This window comes from Paraphaeosphaeria sporulosa (genome assembly GCF_001642045.1).
Source record: "Paraphaeosphaeria sporulosa strain AP3s5-JAC2a unplaced genomic scaffold CC84scaffold_6, whole genome shotgun sequence".
NCBI classification, from domain to species: domain Eukaryota; kingdom Fungi; phylum Ascomycota; class Dothideomycetes; order Pleosporales; family Didymosphaeriaceae; genus Paraphaeosphaeria; species Paraphaeosphaeria sporulosa.
The window spans coordinates 809,931-831,969 of record NW_017253365.1 but is presented as its reverse complement, the minus strand read 5'-3'; the positions used below and the strand labels follow the sequence as shown (position 1 = coordinate 831,969).

The following is a 22,039-nucleotide window of genomic DNA, read 5'->3' as shown; positions in this document are numbered from 1 at the left end:
TCGCGCCGGCTTCTGCTCTCGGATCGGTGATTCGGCGCGGATAGCGCCTTGGTCGCTTGCTGGAGTGTGGTCGCTTGCTGGAGTGTCTCCGAACGCAGGTAATTTGCGAGGCGACCCTTCACTGGCTCCGTCGCGTTTTAGCACCCCGTCCAAAGTCGGCACTGTCAGATTTGTTCGTTGTAAAGCGCTACTCGTTGGCTGCGGTCGCATTCGGAGTGTGGATCGCAGGTGATGCTGAAGCCACACCGACAGGACCTTTTCACACAGGGGCACTTCTCATGCTCTCCCAGGACGAAAAACGGACGACAATCTAGCGGGCCACGTGCACCCTATGAACGTGCGATCCCGATTAGACCATTCCGCAGTTTCCATCAGCCAACTCCATTGTATCAACGAGAGCTGGGCCCCACAACATGGCCGGGATGCGACATCCTTCGCCCAGTCTGGCGTTCGTATTCGAGTCCAGACCCCAGCTATTCGGAACCTGCAGGTACTGCATGGCGACCGGAAACGGTCGAATGGCCTTCCGAGCACGGGAACACTTCGTGTCGACCTGCCGTTCAACAACATAACCAAGCCTTCGGAGACGCCGAGATTTTCGTCAACTGGTGTTCGCCCAACGCTCTGTTCTGGTATGATAGTCGCTCAGGTCTTTCGGCTGCACGGTGCGTTCGCTGTCGCGATTGCGGGCTGGTTCAAGCAATCGCGATCAGAGCAGCTTCAACACCGCGCTCACACGTGTCTCATCAACGCAATCTTATCGGCCCAAGCCTCGGTTTGTCCACGCACCGTTGTTTCCACACTCGCTGCTCGAGGGGCGTGCTACCAAATTGGCAAGAGCCCCTGTCTTTTTCCCTACCGTGCAGCATCCGTGCTGGTGTTTCCAGGCAAGCGGGAACTCGAATACACGGGGATCTGCTCATGACCTATCCGCTCGGCGATACTGACGTGCGGGCGATGTAAGCTACCGCGACAGCCACCAAGGGTTCTTCATTGCGGACCGCACCCTGCTGGAAGTGTGGGCTGTGCAACCTCAATCGGTCGAAGTTCTCAATCAGTCAGGGAAACATGCCCCTTACGTGCATTGCACATACCCCTCATCGACGATCAATGACATTTGCTTGTCAGAATCGCTGAGTGTTGGCAACTCTTAGGGCCCAATGTCGACTGTGCAATGCTGTGGTATATCTGACCACATTTCCTACTGATTGTATGCAACGCGATTTAATATGCGGTTCATTTTGTGTTGCGGCAGGTGGACGTCAATGTCCGAAGTCACGCAAGCCCATCCAGCCACCTATTGCAAGAGGCTATCTTCGCTCTGCATATGTATAGGAGCGGTCCAGAAGTCCGTTGCACTTTCCCTCAAACTCCCAGGTGCATGCAGCGGATGACCTCACCGCACAGTTCCGGGAAGTCGTGTCACAAACTGATTGGGAACCGGTGACAAGGGTTGTAGTGCCGAAGGAACCGCGTTGGAAAAGTACGTGCATGCGCACGATAGATTGCAGGTCGCGAACGGGCTACAGGGTTACGGACCTCCTGCGTCACGCATCCATGCTTGGACTTTGAGCAAGGCAATTGCTGAGCGACAGCATTGCCCAGCAAAACGACTTCTGAGCAACATGATCGCTGAGCAGCATGATTGCGGCACAACACAAAACAAGTAATACGCGAGATCGTCACCATTCAAAAACATGCTTCGCTTCAACTGACAGCAAATTTTACGAGTCCAGTTTTGCTGACCCTTTCGTGGTAACACCGCAACAAGTAATACTCCTCGCATCCACCAACCCTTATTCTCTCGTCTCGACCCTTTCCCTTTCTACTGCGATTTTCCATTCCTTCCGCCCGCCTGGTACATTTATCGCCTATAACGTCGCTAATACGAATCTGTCTCGATTTGCAATCTTGAACTGGAGACCAACAGAGTACTTGAGCACAATGCTTTGTATGCTTTGTTGTTGTGATGGACATTCCACATACTATCTTCCAAAATCAGCGTCTTCGCTTGTCATGCAGCGACTCAGACCACCGGGAGGCGCACCATGGTACTTCCGCCCTTTCTCCCCAGTATCGTCTGCTCTGCGCTATTGCGTGCGCGGCTACGCCTGACACAGGGAACCCGACAAGATGTGACTCACAAAGGGACTCATCACCTGATAATATTGATAGTTGTTAACAAAGGCCACATTGACTGGGTTGTGAATGAAGTGACATGTGGGTCGATATCTCGGTCACCCGTGTGCATGGATCTAATAACACAATCTGTCCATGCAGTGATGCGCAACATTGCGGTTGCTGCAATGAATAAATCTGTTTACAATGCGATTCTTGCGTCGAAGATTATCATTCAAAGTTAACAAAGACATATGTTGGATGTCATTGACTACCGATATCGAGCACTTCATAGATTGAAGAATCTTGAACCTGAGCGAGCATGTATTCTCTCTGGCAGACCCGACAAAGCAGCATGTACTTTAGATACCATCCCTTCGCCTTGTCGCTTCACTCATCACATCACCTCAGCGTTACTCGTATCGCAGACACCTCAGCATACCCCGCTATGCCCTGGAAGAGAAAGGTGCTAAATTAGTGAGGGCTCAAGATGAGTTGAGGGCCTCTCCCACGAACAGCCTGCACCATATCTGCACACACCCTCAACTACCGGACGGCCAATAACCGTCGAGCCCTTAAATACTACCTCGCCCGACAAGCTCTCGGACCAGGCATTTCACACTTGATCTGTGAGAACCAGCGCACTGCCATTATTCCGGGTCTGTAGCATGGACCCGCCACTCTGCCGCGTCCACAGCGCTCCACCGCCCTACTCTATTCTGGAACCCAGCACTATCCCACCATCTCCGAACAAGAAGCCCACACAGAGCTCTCACACGCGTCCACACTTTCAAGAGCACTATCAAAAGTCAAGACCAGAGTCGAAGACAGCGCCGCCCCTTCCGTGTACCACACCGCAAGAGTTGGCAGCACAAAAGCGCCGGACGGGGTGAAGAAGGCCGGGGTGGTGACGGCGATGGCACGAGCCGCGGGGCCGGCAGGGGTTTTCGCGGGAGGCATCTTAGGTGCAGGCGTTATAGCCTACACGGGGGACATGGAGGCATAAGACGTACAAGCTGAAGGAGAAGCAGAGGGCGATGAGGCTAGTACAGGAAGGAAAGGCGTGGTATGATGGGGAGGGGAACCTGGTGACTAAGGCGACGCAAGAGAAGCGGCAGAAGAAAATGGTGGCAGAGGGCAAGGCGATATTTGATGAGGATGGGCTATATGTGGTGATGGAGCAAAATAACATGACGACGAGTGGTGATGAGGGGGAAAGGTTGGCATGGTGGAGAAAGAGAAGATCAGTGTTACTGTGGTTGAAAAAGAAGAGAGTTCACATGGGCAGTGACAGTAGAGGGTACACAATATCAACGAGTGTGTGAGTAGTTGATTGTATGATGTAGAATTATCGTATTAAGTGTATGCGACGGAGAAGCAGCCGTATGACGAATCAAAAAAACTCGGAAAAGAAAAGAAAAACGCCGATAAACACTTTTCCAATGCTCAATGTCGATCCCCAAAGTCCATCTAAGGCTTCCTGCAGCTAGAAGTAGGCCTCAACGAGCCCTGCCCGTAGTACACTGCGTATGCCGCGTTGACGCTCTCATGGTGCTCCTTTGCGTGCCTCTTGACGAACTCCCACGCTTGTCGTGTCTTGCTCGGTGTCATTTTGGAGGATGAGGATGATATGAGGGAAACGGCTGAGGTTGTTTTGCCGGACTTCATGGTGTCGATAGAAGAGCGAGTTGTGGTTGAAGGGGCGTAGGAGGCCATGGTTGTAGTGGGGTAGTGTCCAGATCCCAGAATAGAGGTTGATCTCGTTTGCGGCTCAATGCTCGCGGTCTTTGGAATTGTGGTCAAAGGAGGGTGTGTATATGAAGCTGGAACCAAAATGCTCAGGACGAGGACAAGGTGTTGATTGTAGTGTCAAGTGGCTGGTTTATAGTGGAGGTTGCAATGTTGTTTGCTAAACTGAATAGCTGAGTATAGTGATATAGTTGATCTGAGCTGATATGTTTCAGATGGAGTGGGAATTGGTGTACTGATAGTTGCCTGAGTTTGTGTTACTGCAGAAGGCGAATTGCTTCCCTCTTATATCTCTATGCCCTTCGTACGGTCTCCTACATCGGCTCTTACTCAGAGTCATCACTTTGTCACAACTCACGCGTTCTATTTTCCGGAACGCCCTCACGCCTTTCATGTCGAACTTTGGCCCACTACAATCCACCACGACTCGGCCAACCAATCGCGTCGCTCGCACGATGCGACGAGGTAAGTCCTCCCGCCAGTTTTCCGGCGGCATTTCACGGGAAGAGCTAGCGATAGCGAATCGTAGCTCATGCCGATACACGCGATTGGTCAATTCGAGAGGGTACCCGTGATGAGTCGCCTATGGAATTTGCCGACAGTAGGAATGTTCTTGCGCGCCCTGCGCACGGGCCTGAAGTACAGGTGTGGCTTGCGCGCCCTGGAATGTACATGCGTGAGTCAAATGTCGTTGAGAAGTCGGAATCGGTATTTGCAAGCAGAACGCAGCACTTGGAAAATGCATCGAAGATCCCGAAAACGTTCCCAGCACGGTATTTTCGTGACCTGGCATCATATAAGCTGGTACCATACGGGTCTGTCTGGTGAAGACAGCTGATGTGAGCGCCCTAGTGAAATAGGCAAACTTTGGACACTGATATCTCACAAACGAACCATGGCCCATGAATTGTAACGGCGTCTCGTTGCTATCGCGCTCCCGGGGCCAGTCAAGATGGAAATGCACAATCACGAACACCCGTCGCATCCGTGAGCGGACCATGTGCCGGACAAGTACGCGAGCTGCGGTTATCTAGGTTTTGGATGTTTGCGCATGGAGTCGTCCTTGGGAGACACGAAGGTCTCGTGCAGTCGGCGGTTTGCCGGCGCGAGGGTCTTGGTGCTGCTGTCAAGATGCGTCATCTCTCAACGGGCCAAGTAACATTGGGCGAGGCCGACGGCGATAACACTATCGCGCAATCCAGTTGGTGAACAGAAGAAGGCGCCCAAGGACAGGTCCTATGCTGAGAAATCCATGCTGAATGACGAATGCAAGTACAGGGAAGACTCTGACCTTGCTCTCTCGGGTGATCGTTTGGTGGCAAGGTAGAAGAAGTCGGTGAACGAAGCTCGACTGATGCCAAACGAACACCGCCTTCCAACAACAAAGAGGACATCGATAGCAATCCGTTACCTGCAAGTTGTCGACACATCCAGGAGGCACACACAACCCCACTCGGTTGTGTAGGTCCGTGCGCCGACGCTTTCCGCTTATCGGAAGCTAGATCCATGCCCAGGTGATCTTGCCTCGCGCTCTTTTCTCCACCTTTCTCATCTTAAGTCTCATCGCTGTTCAGATCGCCGCTATCGAACGAACTCATGCCCGCGGTGTGCAAACCCCATTGATCTGTTGACTATGCATGGACCCCTTCCACTCGCCGCTCCACGATGGGTGAACCGAGGGCTCGACAGCGCAAATTCGCGCCCCGCTCGCGTCAAGGCTGCTTGACGTGTCGAGCGCGCCGGAAGAGATGCGATGGCCAGCGCCCCCACTGCCAGAACTGCACCAGACTGAATCTATCATGCGAATACCAGGCTCCCCGTAGGATCACCGCCGACGCTGCCAGTTCACAGGACAGCGAAAGCTCTCCGGACTCATCTCTGACGGTTGGACCTCTGACACAGTCCCTCGACCCTTGGGATACCCTCCCTGGAGATGAAATCGGAGAGAGGAAACACTTACTCCGTTACTATGTTGAAGCATTTGTTCCAAGTGTATCTGTAGCTACTACTGCAACCGGAAGCTTCTACACCGGCCTGTACATACCATGGGCCTTTGAGTGCGATGGTATGCTCGACGCGATACTTGCTCTTTCTTCAGCCCAACTTGCCCGAAGGAGTGCAAGTACAGATCGTGCGCAGCACCTTCGCGCTGTCTCAGCAAGGCACCAGCGCAAATGCCACGCCTTCCTAGCAGACCGCGTACCAGAAACTGGCGGTCCTCCACGAGATGCCTACCAGGTCATTGGCATCATTCTTCTACTTGTTGGTCTCGAAGCCTTGAACGGAGACAAGAGTACACGTTGGCTTTCCCAGATGAAATGCGTACGAGGCATACTCCAGATGCTGGGCGACCCAGGCGTCTCATGGGAGCTACATTCGCTCCGCAGGCATTTCACCTACCACAACGCCATGGCCTCCCTCATGGCCCGAGTATCCAAGAACGAGTCCCTCTTCGTCTACGATGATCTAACGCTAGCCTGTGAGCCCGACACCCCACTGGTTGTCGACCCCCTCATGGGAATCACCTACTACCTCTGCAGCCTGATCTCGCGTATTCAATACGTGAGCTCGACCAATCCGGCCTTCCCCCAGATCTCCGAAGCCGCCTTCGCGGTGATTGAGCGCGACATACAGCAATGGACGTACGGCTCTCCAATAGGGCTACCCGGTCTCGACCTCCCGCAAGCCCTCGACCTCATCGCACTCGCAGAAGCCTATCGTCTCGCCGCGCTAATCCAACTCTACCGTACGTCCGCCGCACACAAAGTCCTCATATCCTCGTGCGCCAGCCGCGCCATGGAATTCATATCCCGCATCCCGCCAGGTAGTCCTGCAGAGTCCAGCCTCCTCTACCCGATCTTCCTCGCGGGCGCTGAACTCGACAACGAACCAGAAATATCGAAGTGTTTCAAGAGACTGGCGGAGATCCAGCAGAGAAACTGCTACGAGAACACGAGCAATGTGCAGAAGGTGCTGGAGGAGGTTTGGAGGCCGGCGTTGAATGGCGAGCAGAAGCGTGACTGGGAAGACGTGTTGCAAGAGTGGGGATGGTCGTTCACGCTGGGTTGATATATGATGAGTAAAACCAATCTATCGAGGTCGGGAACCCTCTAGTATGGCTCATCATGATGGAGAGTCGGGCTCCACTGGTATCTGGACCTATGATCCGCTTCGTCAGTCCATGGGACGCGACCCCTAAATGTGCCTCGTTTGCACCGCTCGCTCGCCATGCGCGCATGCGCCCAGCGTTACGCTTAACGCTTAATGCCTGGGCTCCATCACATGGCGTCATTCCCGCAGGCCTTTTCCACGCGATGGTCGCACTGAGGCGCCCCGTCTTTTACGCAGGGTAGAGGCATCATTCGCGTCGACAGCAGTACGACTTTACTTGCGAGCGACCATTACGCGTGCGCCCAGGTACCCATGCGGCAACGCTCTGCCAGCTATGCGTTAGGTCCTAGATGACTCACATTGATCGTAGCTGAACGACAGTCTCCAGCTCTCAGGTAGACGTCATAGTAACAGACAATGGTTGTCGGGTATTGCATCGCCTTACCTAGAGGGCTGGAGATTGCTGTCCAGTTACGACCAACGGGGTTCATCTGGGAGCGCTACATCTATCTGACCCGAGGGTGCGCTCAACATCATGGTCAGCCGGTTTGTTCTATAAAAGGCTTTGTTAGGACTACGGAGGGAAGGTTCAGAGCTTGCAGACGGATGCGTGGAAAGGTTTTGTAGAGCGTATGAGGAGGAAACAGTGTTGTGTAGAGACGGGGTCTTTAGTCGCGTCGTATACTTGGTGCAAGGACGCAAGGACGCTCGGAAACGGAAACTGCTTCAGGCGTTCGATGCATGGAGGCTTTCGCAGTCGAATGAGAGCATGACTTTCCATCGAAATGAAGGCGTTGGATCTCGCTAGCTATTGCTTCTCAGTTACTAGTAGTCAACCCCGACCCATGAAAGTATTTGGCCACAGAACGCGATGCCAACACAGTCAAGTCCACACGCTTCAACAAATCATAATCGATTGGCGGACGACAAGCTACTCGCAATCTGCTACAGCTAAGGCCTACCACGTATAGCCGTCCAGGGCCAATTTCATTCATAGCTGTAAGGTCGGTTTCCGAAAGGAAATTGTAATGCAAAAGGGCCACTGGGTATCCTGCCGTGCCACACGAACCACGCAATCCGAACGACTACATTCATGCATTAGTATCTATATCCTCATCTCCCTTTACAGACCGAACGCGCAACTCTTGCGGTTCGTGTAACCCTCGTTGATGAACTCGACCACGAGCGCGGCAATGTCGCCTTTCTTGGTAAACGGATGGCACGCGTTGGACAGGATCCAGGTGCTGCCGAAGAAGCTCATTTGCACGGCTTGGCCGCAGGCGTTGGAAGGTGGAGTGTGCGGCTCTAGCGTATCAGACAAGATGGGCGCCATGTTCGCGCTGATGAGATTGGGTTCTTGTGCGGTGGTGGGTGTCGCGGCCACGCCGGCAGGAGGATCAACAATGAGAGTGGCAGTCTCAATATTGGGGGGTTTTCCGGCGGCAATGGCAGTGAGTATGATGGCTAGGCACACGGAGACGGTAGCGAGGGGATGCATCGCGGCTGCCTGAGCAGGATGGCGGTAGCGTATCCGTGTGTTTCAGTGCATGTGGACGGACAGAGAGCGAGGAGGGAAGCAATCGAGATTATGCTGTGAGAGAGCAGAGTTGAGATGAGCATCAGTGTTTTACGAAGGCTAGCGGAAGGCACCGTGAAGAGGGGAAAGGGCGAGGGTGAGGAAGTGCGGCAGCCGGGCTTCACTTCTTGAACGAACGCGAGCTTGCAAACTACGCGCACGTTCAGTCACATCAAACAGAAAGGCCGAGCACTAGTGACCGCCGTCCTAGCTATCTCAAGACGCGCAGTTCAATGCCCAGCAACAGCCAAAAAATGGTTACAGCGCTATTATCAACCAGACCACAAATGCATCACGACACTTGAATGCAAACGGTACGAGTATAAAGACGATTGACTGAGCACAGCTTGTGAGCCCGAAGCAGCCAGCTACCTCAAATCTTTGCTTTTGGGTGTTAACATGCAACCTAGGCAGCAGCCTGAAGTCACAACTGTACAAAGCGAGCTAATATGACATAGGTTGACCTTGGCAACGATAGAGCTATGAGAGATCATCTACAGAGTGGTGCAGCTCACAGCTCATCTACCGTTACACTCTGATTCATACGTTCCACATATTCATCTTCGCCACTCCTGATGGCAGCCCCGTTTCGCCAGCCCATAATCCTAGCTGAGTTTTCCTCGCACTCTTCTTCGTACTTTGACCGGCGCAGCATCGGGTGCAACAACAGCAAAAACACACATACTCCTGCCCCTCGGCGTCCAGATAGTCTGATAGGCCCTGATAGACATACTTGTCCGCTGCTTCGCTAACATCATCCAGCACCTCCACCTTCAGACTCAACCGCGCATTGCGGATATCAAGATCACCTTTAATGCGGCCGCTGATGCCCTTGAGCTTCTTGGCAACGGACTGCGCTGCCGAGGCCGAAGATATGAAGATGTACGTGGAGGCGGTGCGACTACCACTTGGGAAGCCACGACATATCTCGATGTCTAGGATTGTAGTGCCGAAGCCGTCTTCCCCGAGGAACTCACGGTAGAGGAAGAGAGGACTCATGCCCCGAGGCACGTTCAGCACGCGGACCAGCGCAGTGGCGTTAAACTTTGAGCTGGGAATTCCGGCCTTCTTGTTCTTCTTCGTATTAACAACAGCCTTGCGAGCCTTCTTCGAGGGCATTTGGTGCCGGGTGAAGAACACCGCTTCGTCGTCTGCAGGAATGGAAGAGGTCTGCTCGCTAGGGGTGGCGGGCGAAATTATTCTTCCAGGAACGTCAGTCGGTTAAATTTTTCAAAGAACGACTCTGGGTCACTACTTTGGTGTCGAGTAAGGAGTTGGCCTCTTCTAATGCTAATCAAAGGCGATCCCGATCATTTTATGCGACACTGGCATTTCTGAAGTCATGCAGTAATGATGAAAAATCAAGATATGGACCCAGGAACGATGCAGTCCAAAGCAGAGACAAAGACAATCATTTCGAAACAGTATACTACAAAGAACACCATGCAGCTCAACCAATCTGCTTGACGTGATTCGTAACCAGACACGTCCAATCCGAACTACCGTAGTATATCGTATGTCCATCATTGTGCGTCTGCTGTCCAGTACTCTTTACAGTATCCCCAAGCTGCCAGAACAGATCCGCAGCCATACCGCTATCTTTCGCCGCTAGACTCGTCTTCTGCCACTCGCTCTCCACGGGACAGTGATCTGCCGCATTCGATACTCCATACTCTTCAAACAAACAAGGTTTCTTGAGTTGCGCGCAGACCTTTGCGTGTGCAGTAATCCAAGCGTTGCCCCAGGAGTTCGTCGTTCCCCATGAGCTGGGGTAGAGGTGGAATGTACCGAATGAAACGTTAGGCAATGCGAGGTTGGCGGCGAAGTCGAGCCCTTCACTGAACTGATAGGGATACGAACCGTCTCCGCTCAAACCGAAACCCTCGTCGCCAATGGCAATCATGTGGTCGCTATCGAGTGAGCGAATGTAGTTTGACGTCTGGCGGATCCAGTTTGTGAGCACAGAGGTCTGGCAGCCATTGCAGCGCGGTTCGTTGGCGAGCTCCCAGGCAAACACAGCAGTAGACGTGCGGTAGCGCGAGATCACAGCCTTGATGTAGGCTTGATAAAAGGACTGGCATTTTGCGGTTGTGTACCACTGTGCGTTGCTGCTCACGCCGCAGGCGGAAAAGTAGGCTGCCATGCCACCGTAGTCGGTCCAGTTGTTGACAAAGTTGATGATAAGCTTAATGCTGTGTTTCTCTGCTGCTTTCACGACCGCGTCAAGGCGCTGAAGGCCATTGGCGCCGGTGTTGATGGTTGCTGTCGATCCGGAGAAGGACTGAAAGTAGACTGTGCCTGAACCGGGAACTGTGGTTACGTCGTTAAAGCCCCATACTCGTAGGATCTTCAGTCCAGAAGTCTGCAGGTGGCCCATGATGACATCGACATCGTTATCGTTGGTGAGGAATGGTATCCAGTAACTATTGGTGCCAGCGTAATCTATGGAAGTTAGTCAGGATTAGATCAAAGATGGATATTACGCAAAATTGGCAAGATAATGTTCAAAACTTACATTTTGTCACACCGTCAATGTTGAACTTGAGTCCGTCGACCTTGGAGATCGAAGCTCGCGGCGCAAGATGATTAGCCGCCGGCAAAGCTGCTGCTGCAGCGAACAAAGGGAGAAACGAGAGCAGCTTCATTGTGGAGATGTATGCAGTGCTCGATCGAAGTGAAGAGTGCAAGGACCAAACGTATATATACCACTTGAACTATTCTTTGTACCTGAAATGTGACACATTGGGCACGGAGGCCCTGATTCCGATCTACAACGGCCATCTGGCATTACGAGGCTCAAGTGGTCTTAGCTGTGGGGTCAAGTACAGTAGCCAAGATCTGGGGAAATTTTCAGTGGCGCATAAGAGCAAGTATCTGAGCGCTTAGCCTACAGATATGACAGAAAGGGTGAGGATTTAGCGGAGAGCTCGCCTCCGTAACGCTTCGGGTAAAGTCAAGAGACTGCTTTGTGAACAATAACTTAAATTGTGGCGATCGCGCGGAAGCGTCAGCTAGTTTAGAGGTGCAAATGATCGTAGCGTTGAGCTAGCATTTCTCCGGCAATTAAACGTCGCGAGGTCAATCTATTCGTAGCCGAGGTAGCGCGCCAACCCAGTCATAGTGCCCTAGAGCAAAGACTCAAGTCCGTGGAAAAACTCTTGCGCTTGATATGGACGCTATATTTTCCATGTGCGTGGTTCTTATGCGTACTTCGTTCCATATCTCACAACAATGTGACAGCTAGTCAGTGGAAACGGCGGCACTGACCCAGCTTGATATCAACACATTCACGGAACTTAATCTACATTGCTGTATGGAGAGACGAAATGATCAATCATTGTTTTTGTTCCCGCGGGAGAAATAGCCACCATAGTGGTAACCAGCTAATATATACTATTCGCGCGAACGTGTCGCGACAGCAATGGAGCAAAACATCTACCATTGGCAACCCTCACAGCAATCCGAGAAGTTAGGTGGATTCCATCAAGACCGTAATCTTGCACTTTAGGTTCTTTGGACCCTTTCGGCCGACAAGGTTTCGACCAGTGAGCGTCGAGATGGCGCGCTGAGCCTCTGCAGGACTGTCCAGCTTCACAATAGCGTGAGCGTTGCCCTTGTATGTATTATCCAGCTTCGTTCCCTGGACCTGGAATTGTGCGTTCTCGAAAAGTCTATGAACGTTCTCCTCAGTGGCAGCATAAGGCAAGCCACTGACGCGAATCTCGACATGCCCTTGAATAGGAGCAGGAGTAGTAGCAGGTGCAGGCGTTGGAAGAGATTCCTTATTTACCAGGACGTCGACCTTCATTGGGAGGTTGCTGTACCCGCCATAGGTTTCGGTGTCTATCCGACCGGAGGCAGGCACAGCTTTGAATTCTGCAGACGGGGCGGCAGACCCACGGTTGGCCTTGTTGCCCTTGCGGCCCAAATTCACTTGCCAGTTCCAACCAACGCGTCTAAACTTTTTATACTTGTCCTCTGCAATAGCCTTCGTATAAGTCTCCATGAATTCAGCAGCAGCGTTCGGGCGCATGAAAACAAAGGCATAATGCTTGCCCGGTGGCATCTGAACATCGTCGGGCACGTGGGGCGCAAACACCTTGTCAATCTCCTGCCTAGAGGCGCCAGGCTTGATCTTTGGGATGAAATACATCACGTTCTTGTCTTTAGCCTTCTTCTCCTCCAGAATGCCATTGAGCTCATCATCATCGACACACGTCAGGTAAATAGTATCGTTCTTGTAGCAAGTTCCATTGTATCGCCTGACGATGCTCCAGGCTGACTGAACGTTCTTGAAGCGGACGAGGACGCTATCGTAGAGATTCTCGACGTGCTCGATATATTGATCGGCAGACTTCTCCCAATCATTGGGATCCAACTCGTCAACGACCAGCGCGAATGACGACTCATTGAAGAGCTCACATACGATCGCGTGACGTCGCGCGTCAGGAAGCCCATCGAAACGCACCGTCTTGGTCTTAGGCATAGCCTTCTCGTCGCGGAGGAAGTCCGACAGCCGCTTCACGGCCGTTTCTCCGGGGCGCCTCGGCCAAGGGAACAATTGCGGTGACCATTTTTGAGCTCAAGTGCGACTTCCCGTGGCGGCGCCCAGCGAGTGTCTGAGCCAGACGTTGAGCGTTGGCATACGAGTCGACGAAGCAATACATGGTATAGGTAATACCGTAACCGCCATAGGACTCGCCATAGATCATCTCGATTTCCTTGATACTGTGCTCTTTGTCGTAGACGAGTTCCCTGTAGAAAGCAGCGGGGTCGTAACCGGGCGACACGCGATCAACGCGGACGAGGGTAGTGGACGTGCTGTTCGCCATTTTCGCCAGGAGAAACTAAAACTTTAGGCTTCTCTCTGTGTGAACTCGGTACTGGTGTGGATCGGGAGAGGAAAGTTTCTCTTGGCTAATCTCAGTGTTTCTCTTTTGGTTGTTTTGCGCTTAGGGGATGATTTGAACCTGTCTATATGGAAGATTTCTCGGATTTTAATAATGTTGAAGAGACAATGTAGAATGCACAACAAAAGTCTGACACTCGTGGCGCACTATAATAATGCTCTCTGTTGAGTGTTTTATATCCATTAGATTCACCCTATTCGAAGGAGTTAGGGTATGAGATGGTTGAGTCGACGGATTGATTAGAACCATAATTCACATTTGACAAGTCAACTAACCGATCAGCTCCCTCTACACCACAGCTTTCTCGTGCGCGAAGCAAACACGCCCATGCGCGCCTCTCCATAGCGGCCGTGCCTGTACCCTGGACCCTGAATTGTCAGTATGATAACGCCCAGTAATAGCAACACCTAAAAGGGGCTAGTGCAACATCGTACGTTGTATGGAATTTGGGTTAAACCATCTCGCATCGACCACCTCTCGCTTACAGTGCGAAAGGAAGAGAGGTGGGGGCCTGCTTTGTACTGGGTCATCTGAAAAGCGCCCGTGTTTCAGAACTCGCACACCTCTTATTCAAGAACGTTTGATGCAGATGACTACTTAGCCAAAGGCCAGACGAGTCACACGGTATTGCACGCCTATCGTCTTAGCTCAGTCTAGAGGAGCAATGTAATATTGTCCATCAACGTTGTCCGGAAATATCCCAGGGAGGATATGCTTTCTCGTCCAATAATTTACGAATGTTCAGTACGATCATATCCCGGACTAACATGCGGTAATGTCCCCTGGATTCACACACCTTTGATCATCACCAGCTCCATGGTCCCCCTCATCACCTTCGCATAAGTAACATGCGTCCATTTTCACACGCAGTTGAGCTACGAGAGATTTAGGTTCACAAAGGATATCAATTTCAAAGGTTGGCCCTTGCAATGTAACAAACCGCTAAGTCGTAAAAAAAAACAGAGCACAAATGCAACGAAGGTACATGAAGTTCGGCGTCTTCAGCTCTGCCCTCAAAGAACCAAAGCATCTATCATCGCCATATCCTTGAAGAGTTGACAGAATGTTCCTTCTGGTTTGCGAAAGGCGCTTAGGTGCACTTGACGAAGTTGTTTCCACTAGCACCAGTGTGCGTAATCGCACCAGCCTGCTTGCAAGAAGTGTTGATCACAACGCGGTCAGCTCCAGGAGATCCTACTATCTGTTAGCTCGAAGAGCTCTCTCAAAACAATACAATGCAGCACTTACCACCAGTGTATAGAGCACCGCTGGAGAGGATGGGGAACTCGAGGTAAGGGCCGGAAACAGCAAACGAGAAGCCCTCGTTGTTGTTGAAGGTGTGCGGGTAGCTGTTCGATCCGACCTGAGTACCGGCCTGGTAGTACGAGCACGCCTTTTGAGATGCGGCGTTGACTGCGGCGGCTGTGTAGCTCACAGAACCACACTTGGCAGCGGCGCGCTTGTCAAGCTCAGCAGGAAGTGCCGCAGCGGAGGAGACGAGGAGCAGGATGGAAACGAGGTTGATTGAGCCGAACATGTTGGCGGTTTCTCGACGTGAAGCACAAAGAGCGAATGATGCTGGAGCGACTGGAGCTGATTGAATGTTCCTCGAAGCCTACCGTGAGCCAGGTACGTTCGAATAACCCATCCTTATACTGCTCAGATCGTCCTTCCTCTTCCCTGAGATATAAGATGATTGGTGGGTACCTGTGGTATGTATTCGGCAAACAAGCCGTTCCTGACTTACGCTCCTACATCGCAGGGACTCCCAGCCTAAGCAACGCACACATCGAAGTATCAAATCACATTCACCTCTTACCTAGCACGCCCCATTATGATTGGCGTTCGATATGATCGACGCGTAAGCGTGTGTCTTAGTTGTCCGGGACCCTGCAGGATCTGCGCGCATATAATGCTCAATATGGCAGGTAAGCGAAAAGATCGGTCTACAAGTGTGCGGCGACCAAGAGTCGTGTCGATAAGGTTGGCCGGCAATGGCTGGTAGTTGATGGGGGCTATAGTGAAACACGGTGCTTGGCCCGGAGAGAGAGACGGGCGCTTGCACGGAATAGGCAGGCTGCGATAACCAATTACCCCGCAACGTGGTGGCACATGGGCGCGACTTGGAGAAGTCCTGTAATAATAGTGATATGGGTGTCGGAACTCGCCTCCGCGCAGGGTTCTGGGAGGTTTATCTGTGTCGCGCGACCAGAAGGACGTCGGAGGGGCTCTCCAGGGCCTCATGCGATGGATTCTAGTGGTGGAGAAAGTTGTATGGAGATATCGATGCATACGTAGAGAGCGGTTCACACTGAGAGGTACTTAGAATATCTCCTCATTCACAGCCTGGCGGAAGTCGCCGAACCCGTCGCCGAACTTCGGGAAAAGCATTGTGATCGGGAGGCTGGTGTCTGAACGAAATGCCTTGGATGAATTAGCGTCCTGGAGAGCACCCATTTGATAAGTAAAGCATGATGCTGGCCACGAGATGCGGCAGGTTCAGTGCAAGACCACAGATCACGCTTGGAAGGCTCTTGGGCAATCAATATAACATGACGAACTCAATCGATATGGTTCTACATGAGTAGCAATTCAGCCCTATACCTACTCAAAAACATGAAGAAGCTGAGCTCACCACTAAGTGGGCTTGTTTATAGTGATGCCAAGAAGACATGGTCTTTCCCTCCAACCAATTGAAAAAGTCCATCTTCCCAACGTAAGACCCAACGCAAGGCTGTTTGATCAGGACAATAGTCGTCTGGATGGTCAACCACACGAACAATGAGGCTAGATATGTTAGCTTTGATAACGTGAAGAATTTCTGCGCATGACTCACTATATTGCGGCGTTTAATGAAGAACGCAAGTAATCTTCTTGCCTAGGACCTTGTGGTTCTTGTTGTTCAGAATCAATTGAGCCACCTCCGCCTGCGTCTGGCAAGCGATGGTTACTGTCGCCACGCCCTGATTTAGAGTCTCTTCTTCGGCAGAACAGCTGTGGGATCAGTAGGATCGATCTGAGCAGTCCCGTCATGGCCAAGTGAACTCGCCAAAGCGGTAGCAGATACCTTGTCGTTCTCCTAGCCCTGATCATCGACGGACAAGTCAGAGATGCCCTAGGTGACGTCGGTGGCACCTTCATGGCTGCGCAGCGGACCTGAAACCGGTGTGACCCGGTATTTGCTGTCCGAAGTAGCAGGAGCGGCCTTGCCGTGGTTCTTCTTCTGGTCCGTCTTTATGACCTAGAACCGCCAACTATCATATTTACAGTCTGGCTTTTCGAGGCCCTTCAGGAACGGGACAGCTGCCTTTTGGATTATGAAGACGAACGCGAAGGGCTTGCCCGGCGGCAGGCTGCTGCTTCGTAAGGTTCGAGTTCAGTCTGCAAAGAGTGGGACATGTCAGGTGCGCGCTTCCGCCTCAAGGTCTTTTCCACAGAATCTTTCGACATAACTTTTTAAATAGTTGAAGCCCCAAAACCTTGCTATCGCTCATATTCCTAACTTTAAGTATCTGTTAAGCTTTGCTACCAACGTCCCGCACCTAATATCTGCTTTTGAAGTCGCTAGGTCCAGGGAAATGGCGTCAAATTCTGATCAAATCACCAAATCGTTGAGTAAATTTACTGTTTATCTTCAGATTCGTCTTTAAGAAGATTGGTGCTATGGGCAAGAAATGGAATGGAGATTACTGTGCGTTGGTGTGGACTGAAGGTCGCAAGGTACATGCCTCAAAGCCAACAACTACGATCATATGCAATGATTAGTCACTACAATGAATTAAACAACTCTACTGCTAGAAACCTTCAACGAGTATTTTCGCTATCGACCCTACTTCTGGTCCCTTGAATAAAGTACTTAAGCTAGAAAGAGGGTGCAACTATCCTCAGAGCCCCCATCATCCAGCCAGACGCAATGGCACGAAAAAAAGACGTTTCAGACAAAACATGACTAGCCTCACTCGGACATCATATCAGCCATGGTTATGCGTCATCGCGATTCATGTCAGCGTTGATCCGCACCACGGTCACCATGGTAGACAGTGGCGTCCCCCAGCGTCACCTGTTCTCCCTATGCCTTCACCACGGTGACAAAGCGCAGCACCAATATCTTGTTGGTCATCAATATAGGTGCCTCGACATCCTCTGCCGCAATAATAGTGACAGCTTCCTCTTGATTGGCCTTGTGGAGCGCAATATTCATGGCTGCGATATTGCAGGAAGCAAAGAATTTTTGAACGCGCTCTTCACTGCCGTTCGGTTGAGTTTGCCGACGCGAACCACTTAATTGATGACTTTAGGATCCATAATACCCCTGATAGCGGGATTATGGATGTTTGTGGAGTCCTGGAAGGCCGAACCGGAGTCGTTCTCGTTAAGAGTCTCCAGGTGGTTGCTGTCGCTCCAGAAAGAAGAGGCCTTGCAAGCGCCATATGCAACGTCCTTTTCGTCCTTGCTCAGTGGACCGGAAGCATGAGTAGTCAGGAAGAGGCATCAGGTTCCACCGTTGTGAGCTTCTTGCGGTTTGAGTACTTGACGTCTGCACGCTTAACACGGTAGTTCCAACCCTCGTGCCACGCGCTGATTAGGAAAAGTCCGAGAGGAACTCCGCAGCCGCCTCCTCGCGCATGAAGACCAATGCAAAGCGCTTGCCGGGCTGCATCACCCCACAGTGAAAGCGGTGATCATGTGTGGGCATTCAATTTATCGACTCTGTACGTCACTTATCACATCCACACCGTTCATGGCCCCCTCTTCTTAGGGGAAGCCCCAGATGCAAATGACAGCATTCTCACCATCTCAAAGCTCCGAGTGAGATGATTCATCGGAAAAGACGAGTCAACGGTCTATATAATTCTTCTCACAGACACATTTGCATTTCAGATGCTGTCCAGACAATATCAATCAAGAGGTAAACGGTCTCCAAGCTTAAATGTGGTGGAGTTCGAAAGTTTGATATACAGACTTTCCTGTCTGTTCAGCGTACTCTTGCAGTGTCTGACAGAGCTCAGCTCGGCAGAATGGACACGATTTGGTGTCCATCCAGGTCAGGAAGCAGGTCCCGTGGAAGATATGATTGCAATGTGTCTTCACGATCTTGATATCCGCTTTATCCCACTCATCCAAGTAAATTGGGCAATGTCTTTCCTCTGAGGTATGTGTCTGCTCGCAGAGGTGCCGCAGAATATAATCGTTTTAGCTATTCGCTGGCGCCATGGTTGCGTTTCTTGGCGGAAGCGGAGGCGGAGCGATGCCTCATAGGACTCAGAGTAGGTTGCATCGGGATGCGTTGCGCGTTTAGGTCGAAAGTTTTGCCGGCTCACGACGTTGAGATTCAGTCGACGTGAAAAGCCAAACGCTTCGCAAGTCATTTCAGGCTTATATGTGGCGTGTTCGAAAAAATGCAATTTTGATGTCGTGCGTTAAGCTGGTAAGAGTCTACCAAAGTTCATATCACGATGACCCCACATCAGAAAGGTTGAGTTCCACAAGTCTTGGTGCACTCTCAACCCAAACTAAAAGGAAATAGAAAGATGAGTTTGGACGTGACGCGTCCAAGGAGAATAAAGAAAGACTACCCAAGTATACCTATGGTACGCTAAGCACCACAACAGCTCCCGGACCTAAGCCTGGCACATACGCCCCCTCTTCAGGCACTTGCTTTCTTCGCCGCTATGTATCTCCATGTCGTGATTTTCCTACTGGCTTTAACCTTTTTCGTCTCACTGGCCTTCTCCTCCCCGCAAACCATACACTTGAACCCAAATCTGCCCCCAGCAGCATCGAAAGCAACACTAAACCCCTCCAACAAACCTCTCCCCGCAACAACATGCGGCTCCTTCCCCGCCCTCGTCGGAAAAACCCACTCGGGAACACCCTTCTTCTTCTCCCCAACCTTGAAGTCAAATCCCGCCACCCCCTCGGCATTTTTGTTGACCGGAAACCCAAACTCGAGATGTGTGCCCGGTTTGACGACCTTCATCTTCTTGTTCTTGTCATGAGGTTTGTGGATCGTGTCCGCCACCGTAGTATTCGGGATGCTGCCCACCGGCTCAGCCTGCACATACATGTATCCCGTGCTCGTGTCCACGACCGCCGTCCCGTTGTACGGCGCACTCCCATCAACGCGAAACTGCGTCTTGACCTTGGCCCAGTCGCGGGAATCCCCCGTCGCGCCCTTGTCTAACTTGACCCAGTTATAGCCCTTCGTGTTGGCGCTTGTGAGGCCTAGATACACGCCCTTGGTGCTCACTGTGTACCCACTTCGGAACGTCTTGTCAGTTGTAGCAGCCCCGTTCACCTCCTTGATATTGAGGAAGGGGTTGTGTGAGGGGATTGCGTAGGGGAGGCCGCTGTTGGGTAGGTTGAAGCCGAAGCCGATGCCCAGGATGAGGACTTTGCTAACGTCATTGGCTGGGGCGGCTTTGTCGTCGCATTTTCCGGTATTTCTCGCGGTATTGTACTTGGGGCAGGTGACGCTTTTGTCTACTATAAGGATCGGGATCTCGGAACGTGCGGAGGTGGATTTGGCGCCTGGAAAGGTGATGTTCAGCCGCACAAAGCGGCCGGTGTAGATTGTTTTTGCGAGGTACTGGTAGGTTGGTATGCCGGTGTTGTTAGCGATGGAGGGGAGTTGGGGCGCGCCGATGAGGAGACCGGTGCTCGCTGTGTCGACTGGGAGGGTAAACTTGATGCCCTCGATGTTGGCTTCGATGGTAGGTGTTTTCGTTAAGGAGAATTTGGAGGTGTAGGGGAGGTTGATTCCGGTCGTGTAGTTGGAGAGATCGTTGCGATCAGGAATCTTCTGGGCTACAGCCAGTGTGGAGATACCGAGCAGGAATAGCATCCGGAACATAGTGTATGAAGTAAGAAAGCGGGCTTAAGCTACAGTCGAGGGACGAAAAGCCACGAGGTATATAACAAACAAGCCATATACAAAAACTGTCACCGTGACTATTAGCGGAATGCTGGTGTAACATTGAGTCGTAAGCCGCCCCTATCTCATCCCTTGCCTGTGGTCAAAACGCCGATAAAGGAAAATATCACATGATCATGCCGCAGCACTGATCTCCTGCACACCCACCGGGCCCATCTTGACAGCCTCTGGCTTTTGGGACTCCTTCTCTTCCTCTACGTCTGTCAGCCCTATGTACTTCAAGTTACCCGCCCATCCCAAGTCGTCGCCAAAGTAGCCCTGCATGACTTCGACGCCATACTTCATGCCAGCTTCGGCGCCCCACGTGAGGCACTGCTTGCCAATGGCGATACCGATGACAGGCTCCCACTTGTTGAGCTTCAGGGGCTTGTATTGCTCTCCTGACGAGCCATGTGTTTTTTCTGAGTTTAGGATGGCAGCGTAGATATTGTGAGCAGCGGTCTGACCCATGACCATGGCAGAGCCGGCGCGCTTTATTCCGGACCATTCGACAACATCGCCGACACCGAAGTGCGAGGCAGCGTTAGGGATGGTGTCTTGGAAGGAAAGATCTAGGTTGACTTTGACCTCCTTATCCTTGTTCAGGCACGCTTCTGGCAGGGGATCTGTCGTTGGCTCGCCCTTCCGCGTTGAGTCGATGACGAAGTCTGCGATGAGAACGTTCCCATTGGCAAGCTTGACTTCGAACTCTCCACTAGGCAGCTCGGTTATAGCAGCCCGACTCCCCGTGACGACGTCAACGCCTTCCTCGATGAGTATATCCTTGACTTTGTCCTTCACGTCTGAAGGCAGCGGCTCAGATGAGAGGACCTGGTCACGAGAATGGATGAGCGTAACATTGATGCTGGGATAGTGAGATTTGATCTCGCCCGCGAACTCAATGCCCACGGCTCCGGCGCCGATAATGACAACTCTTCGGCCTTCTTGTGGTTTCCTAGGGTCACCACCCACTATCTTCGAGACGAAAGCTTTGCCGTCCTTCAAATATTCTTCGTATGAGCCAGATTTGGGAACAGCAGGCCAGTGCCTCTTGAGTCCAGTGGCCATGATGAGGTAGTCATACGCTTGGTGTTGGGTCTCCCCACTGCGGTCCAGCCACTCGGCAACCTTGGCCTCGGGATCAACACGCTTGAGCGAACCGTGCTTGAACTTTAGGTTCCGTTCCGAGCGGAGCTCGTTCGTCTGTGAGAAACGCTTCCACATATTCACAGTGTGCTTTGGAACTGTGTGTGCGAGAGGTGCACCGACGGAGTGGACTTGAAGACATGATCAGCACGGGAATAGCATGAATTGTGCTTCCACAAAGCAGTGCAGGCAACGGCACGTAACATACAGTATCCATCTCGCTCATCGAGCACTGTAATTTCTACACCGTTCCTGCTCCTCTTCTCCTTAAAATCAGGAGCATCAGGGTAGTAGCTCTGCCGCGCCTTCCCTTTGTCGCAGTCGAGCAGGTTAACAACAGCCGAGAGTCCACCATAAGCGCACCCAATGACCAGCACGCGATGAGGCGCCGACAGCGAGAGGTTCGCCAGGGGCGAGATAGGATTCAAGACATCCGAGATAGCCTGCAACCTCATTTTGGTAAGATATGTAAGCTGAAAGGAGGATCGGGTGAAGTGACGCGAGATGATCTGATAA

At 51.9% G+C, this 22,039-nt stretch overlaps 10 protein-coding genes across 10 annotated transcripts; 3 read left to right on the top strand and 7 right to left on the bottom strand.

The window, feature by feature from the left end:
- Positions 1 to 90: 90 nt before the first annotated feature.
- On the top strand, positions 91 to 1,168 carry CC84DRAFT_798282 (uncharacterized protein). The gene has a single exon (XM_018187447.1). The coding sequence runs from the start codon at positions 232 to 234 to the stop codon at positions 961 to 963; it is 732 nt and encodes a 243-aa protein (XP_018034953.1). The 5' UTR covers positions 91 to 231; the 3' UTR covers positions 964 to 1,168.
- A 1,135-nt stretch (positions 1,169 to 2,303) lies between these two features.
- CC84DRAFT_1165018 (uncharacterized protein) lies at positions 2,304 to 3,414 on the top strand. The gene has a single exon (XM_018178624.1). It carries the CDS (start codon positions 2,787 to 2,789, stop codon positions 3,009 to 3,011), a length of 225 nt encoding a protein of 74 aa, XP_018034952.1. The 5' UTR covers positions 2,304 to 2,786; the 3' UTR covers positions 3,012 to 3,414.
- Positions 3,415 to 5,200: 1,786 nt separating this feature from the next.
- Positions 5,201 to 7,166, top strand: CC84DRAFT_798141 (uncharacterized protein). Its single transcript, XM_018187445.1, has one exon. It carries the CDS (start codon positions 5,533 to 5,535, stop codon positions 6,934 to 6,936), a length of 1,404 nt encoding a protein of 467 aa, XP_018034951.1. The 5' UTR covers positions 5,201 to 5,532; the 3' UTR covers positions 6,937 to 7,166.
- Positions 7,167 to 8,101: 935 nt separating this feature from the next.
- Positions 8,102 to 8,476, bottom strand: CC84DRAFT_1218026 (uncharacterized protein; the record flags this gene model as incomplete). The annotated part of the gene is made up of 1 exon (XM_018182955.1): positions 8,102 to 8,476. One exon carries the CDS (start codon positions 8,474 to 8,476, stop codon positions 8,102 to 8,104), a length of 375 nt encoding a protein of 124 aa, XP_018034950.1.
- A 309-nt stretch (positions 8,477 to 8,785) lies between these two features.
- On the bottom strand, positions 8,786 to 9,838 carry CC84DRAFT_798165 (uncharacterized protein). Its single transcript, XM_018187446.1, has one exon. It carries the CDS (start codon positions 9,671 to 9,673, stop codon positions 9,095 to 9,097), a length of 579 nt encoding a protein of 192 aa, XP_018034949.1. The 5' UTR covers positions 9,674 to 9,838; the 3' UTR covers positions 8,786 to 9,094.
- A 166-nt stretch (positions 9,839 to 10,004) lies between these two features.
- On the bottom strand, positions 10,005 to 11,199 carry CC84DRAFT_1187610 (glycoside hydrolase; the record flags this gene model as incomplete). The annotated part of the gene is made up of 2 exons (XM_018180940.1): positions 10,005 to 10,996; positions 11,070 to 11,199. The coding sequence occupies 2 exons, from the start codon at positions 11,197 to 11,199 to the stop codon at positions 10,005 to 10,007; spliced, it is 1,122 nt and encodes a 373-aa protein (XP_018034948.1).
- An 824-nt stretch (positions 11,200 to 12,023) lies between these two features.
- On the bottom strand, positions 12,024 to 13,386 carry CC84DRAFT_1218023 (uncharacterized protein; the record flags this gene model as incomplete). Its single annotated transcript, XM_018182954.1, has 2 exons — positions 12,024 to 13,073; positions 13,126 to 13,386. 2 exons carry the CDS (start codon positions 13,384 to 13,386, stop codon positions 12,024 to 12,026), a joined length of 1,311 nt encoding a protein of 436 aa, XP_018034947.1.
- Positions 13,387 to 14,554: 1,168 nt separating this feature from the next.
- CC84DRAFT_1218022 (ribonuclease-domain-containing protein) lies at positions 14,555 to 15,001 on the bottom strand (the record flags this gene model as incomplete). Its single annotated transcript, XM_018182953.1, has 2 exons — positions 14,555 to 14,658; positions 14,713 to 15,001. The coding sequence occupies 2 exons, from the start codon at positions 14,999 to 15,001 to the stop codon at positions 14,555 to 14,557; spliced, it is 393 nt and encodes a 130-aa protein (XP_018034946.1).
- A 4,110-nt stretch (positions 15,002 to 19,111) lies between these two features.
- CC84DRAFT_1093676 (uncharacterized protein) lies at positions 19,112 to 20,308 on the bottom strand (the record flags this gene model as incomplete). Its single annotated transcript, XM_018174528.1, has 1 exon — positions 19,112 to 20,308. One exon carries the CDS (start codon positions 20,306 to 20,308, stop codon positions 19,112 to 19,114), a length of 1,197 nt encoding a protein of 398 aa, XP_018034945.1.
- Positions 20,309 to 20,512: 204 nt separating this feature from the next.
- Positions 20,513 to 21,978, bottom strand: CC84DRAFT_1093664 (FAD/NAD(P)-binding domain-containing protein; the record flags this gene model as incomplete). The annotated part of the gene is made up of 2 exons (XM_018174526.1): positions 20,513 to 21,654; positions 21,732 to 21,978. 2 exons carry the CDS (start codon positions 21,976 to 21,978, stop codon positions 20,513 to 20,515), a joined length of 1,389 nt encoding a protein of 462 aa, XP_018034944.1.
- Positions 21,979 to 22,039: the final 61 nt, after the last annotated feature.

Excerpts from the sequence above, each read along its gene's own strand:
- CC84DRAFT_798282 (XM_018187447.1), top strand. The coding sequence starts at position 232 with ATGCTGAAGCCACACCGACAGGACCTTTTCACACAGGGGCACTTCTCA.
- CC84DRAFT_1165018 (XM_018178624.1), top strand. The coding sequence starts at position 2,787 with ATGGACCCGCCACTCTGCCGCGTCCACAGCGCTCCACCGCCCTACTCT.
- CC84DRAFT_798141 (XM_018187445.1), top strand. The coding sequence starts at position 5,533 with ATGGGTGAACCGAGGGCTCGACAGCGCAAATTCGCGCCCCGCTCGCGT.
- CC84DRAFT_798165 (XM_018187446.1), bottom strand. The coding sequence starts at position 9,673 with ATGCCCTCGAAGAAGGCTCGCAAGGCTGTTGTTAATACGAAGAAGAAC.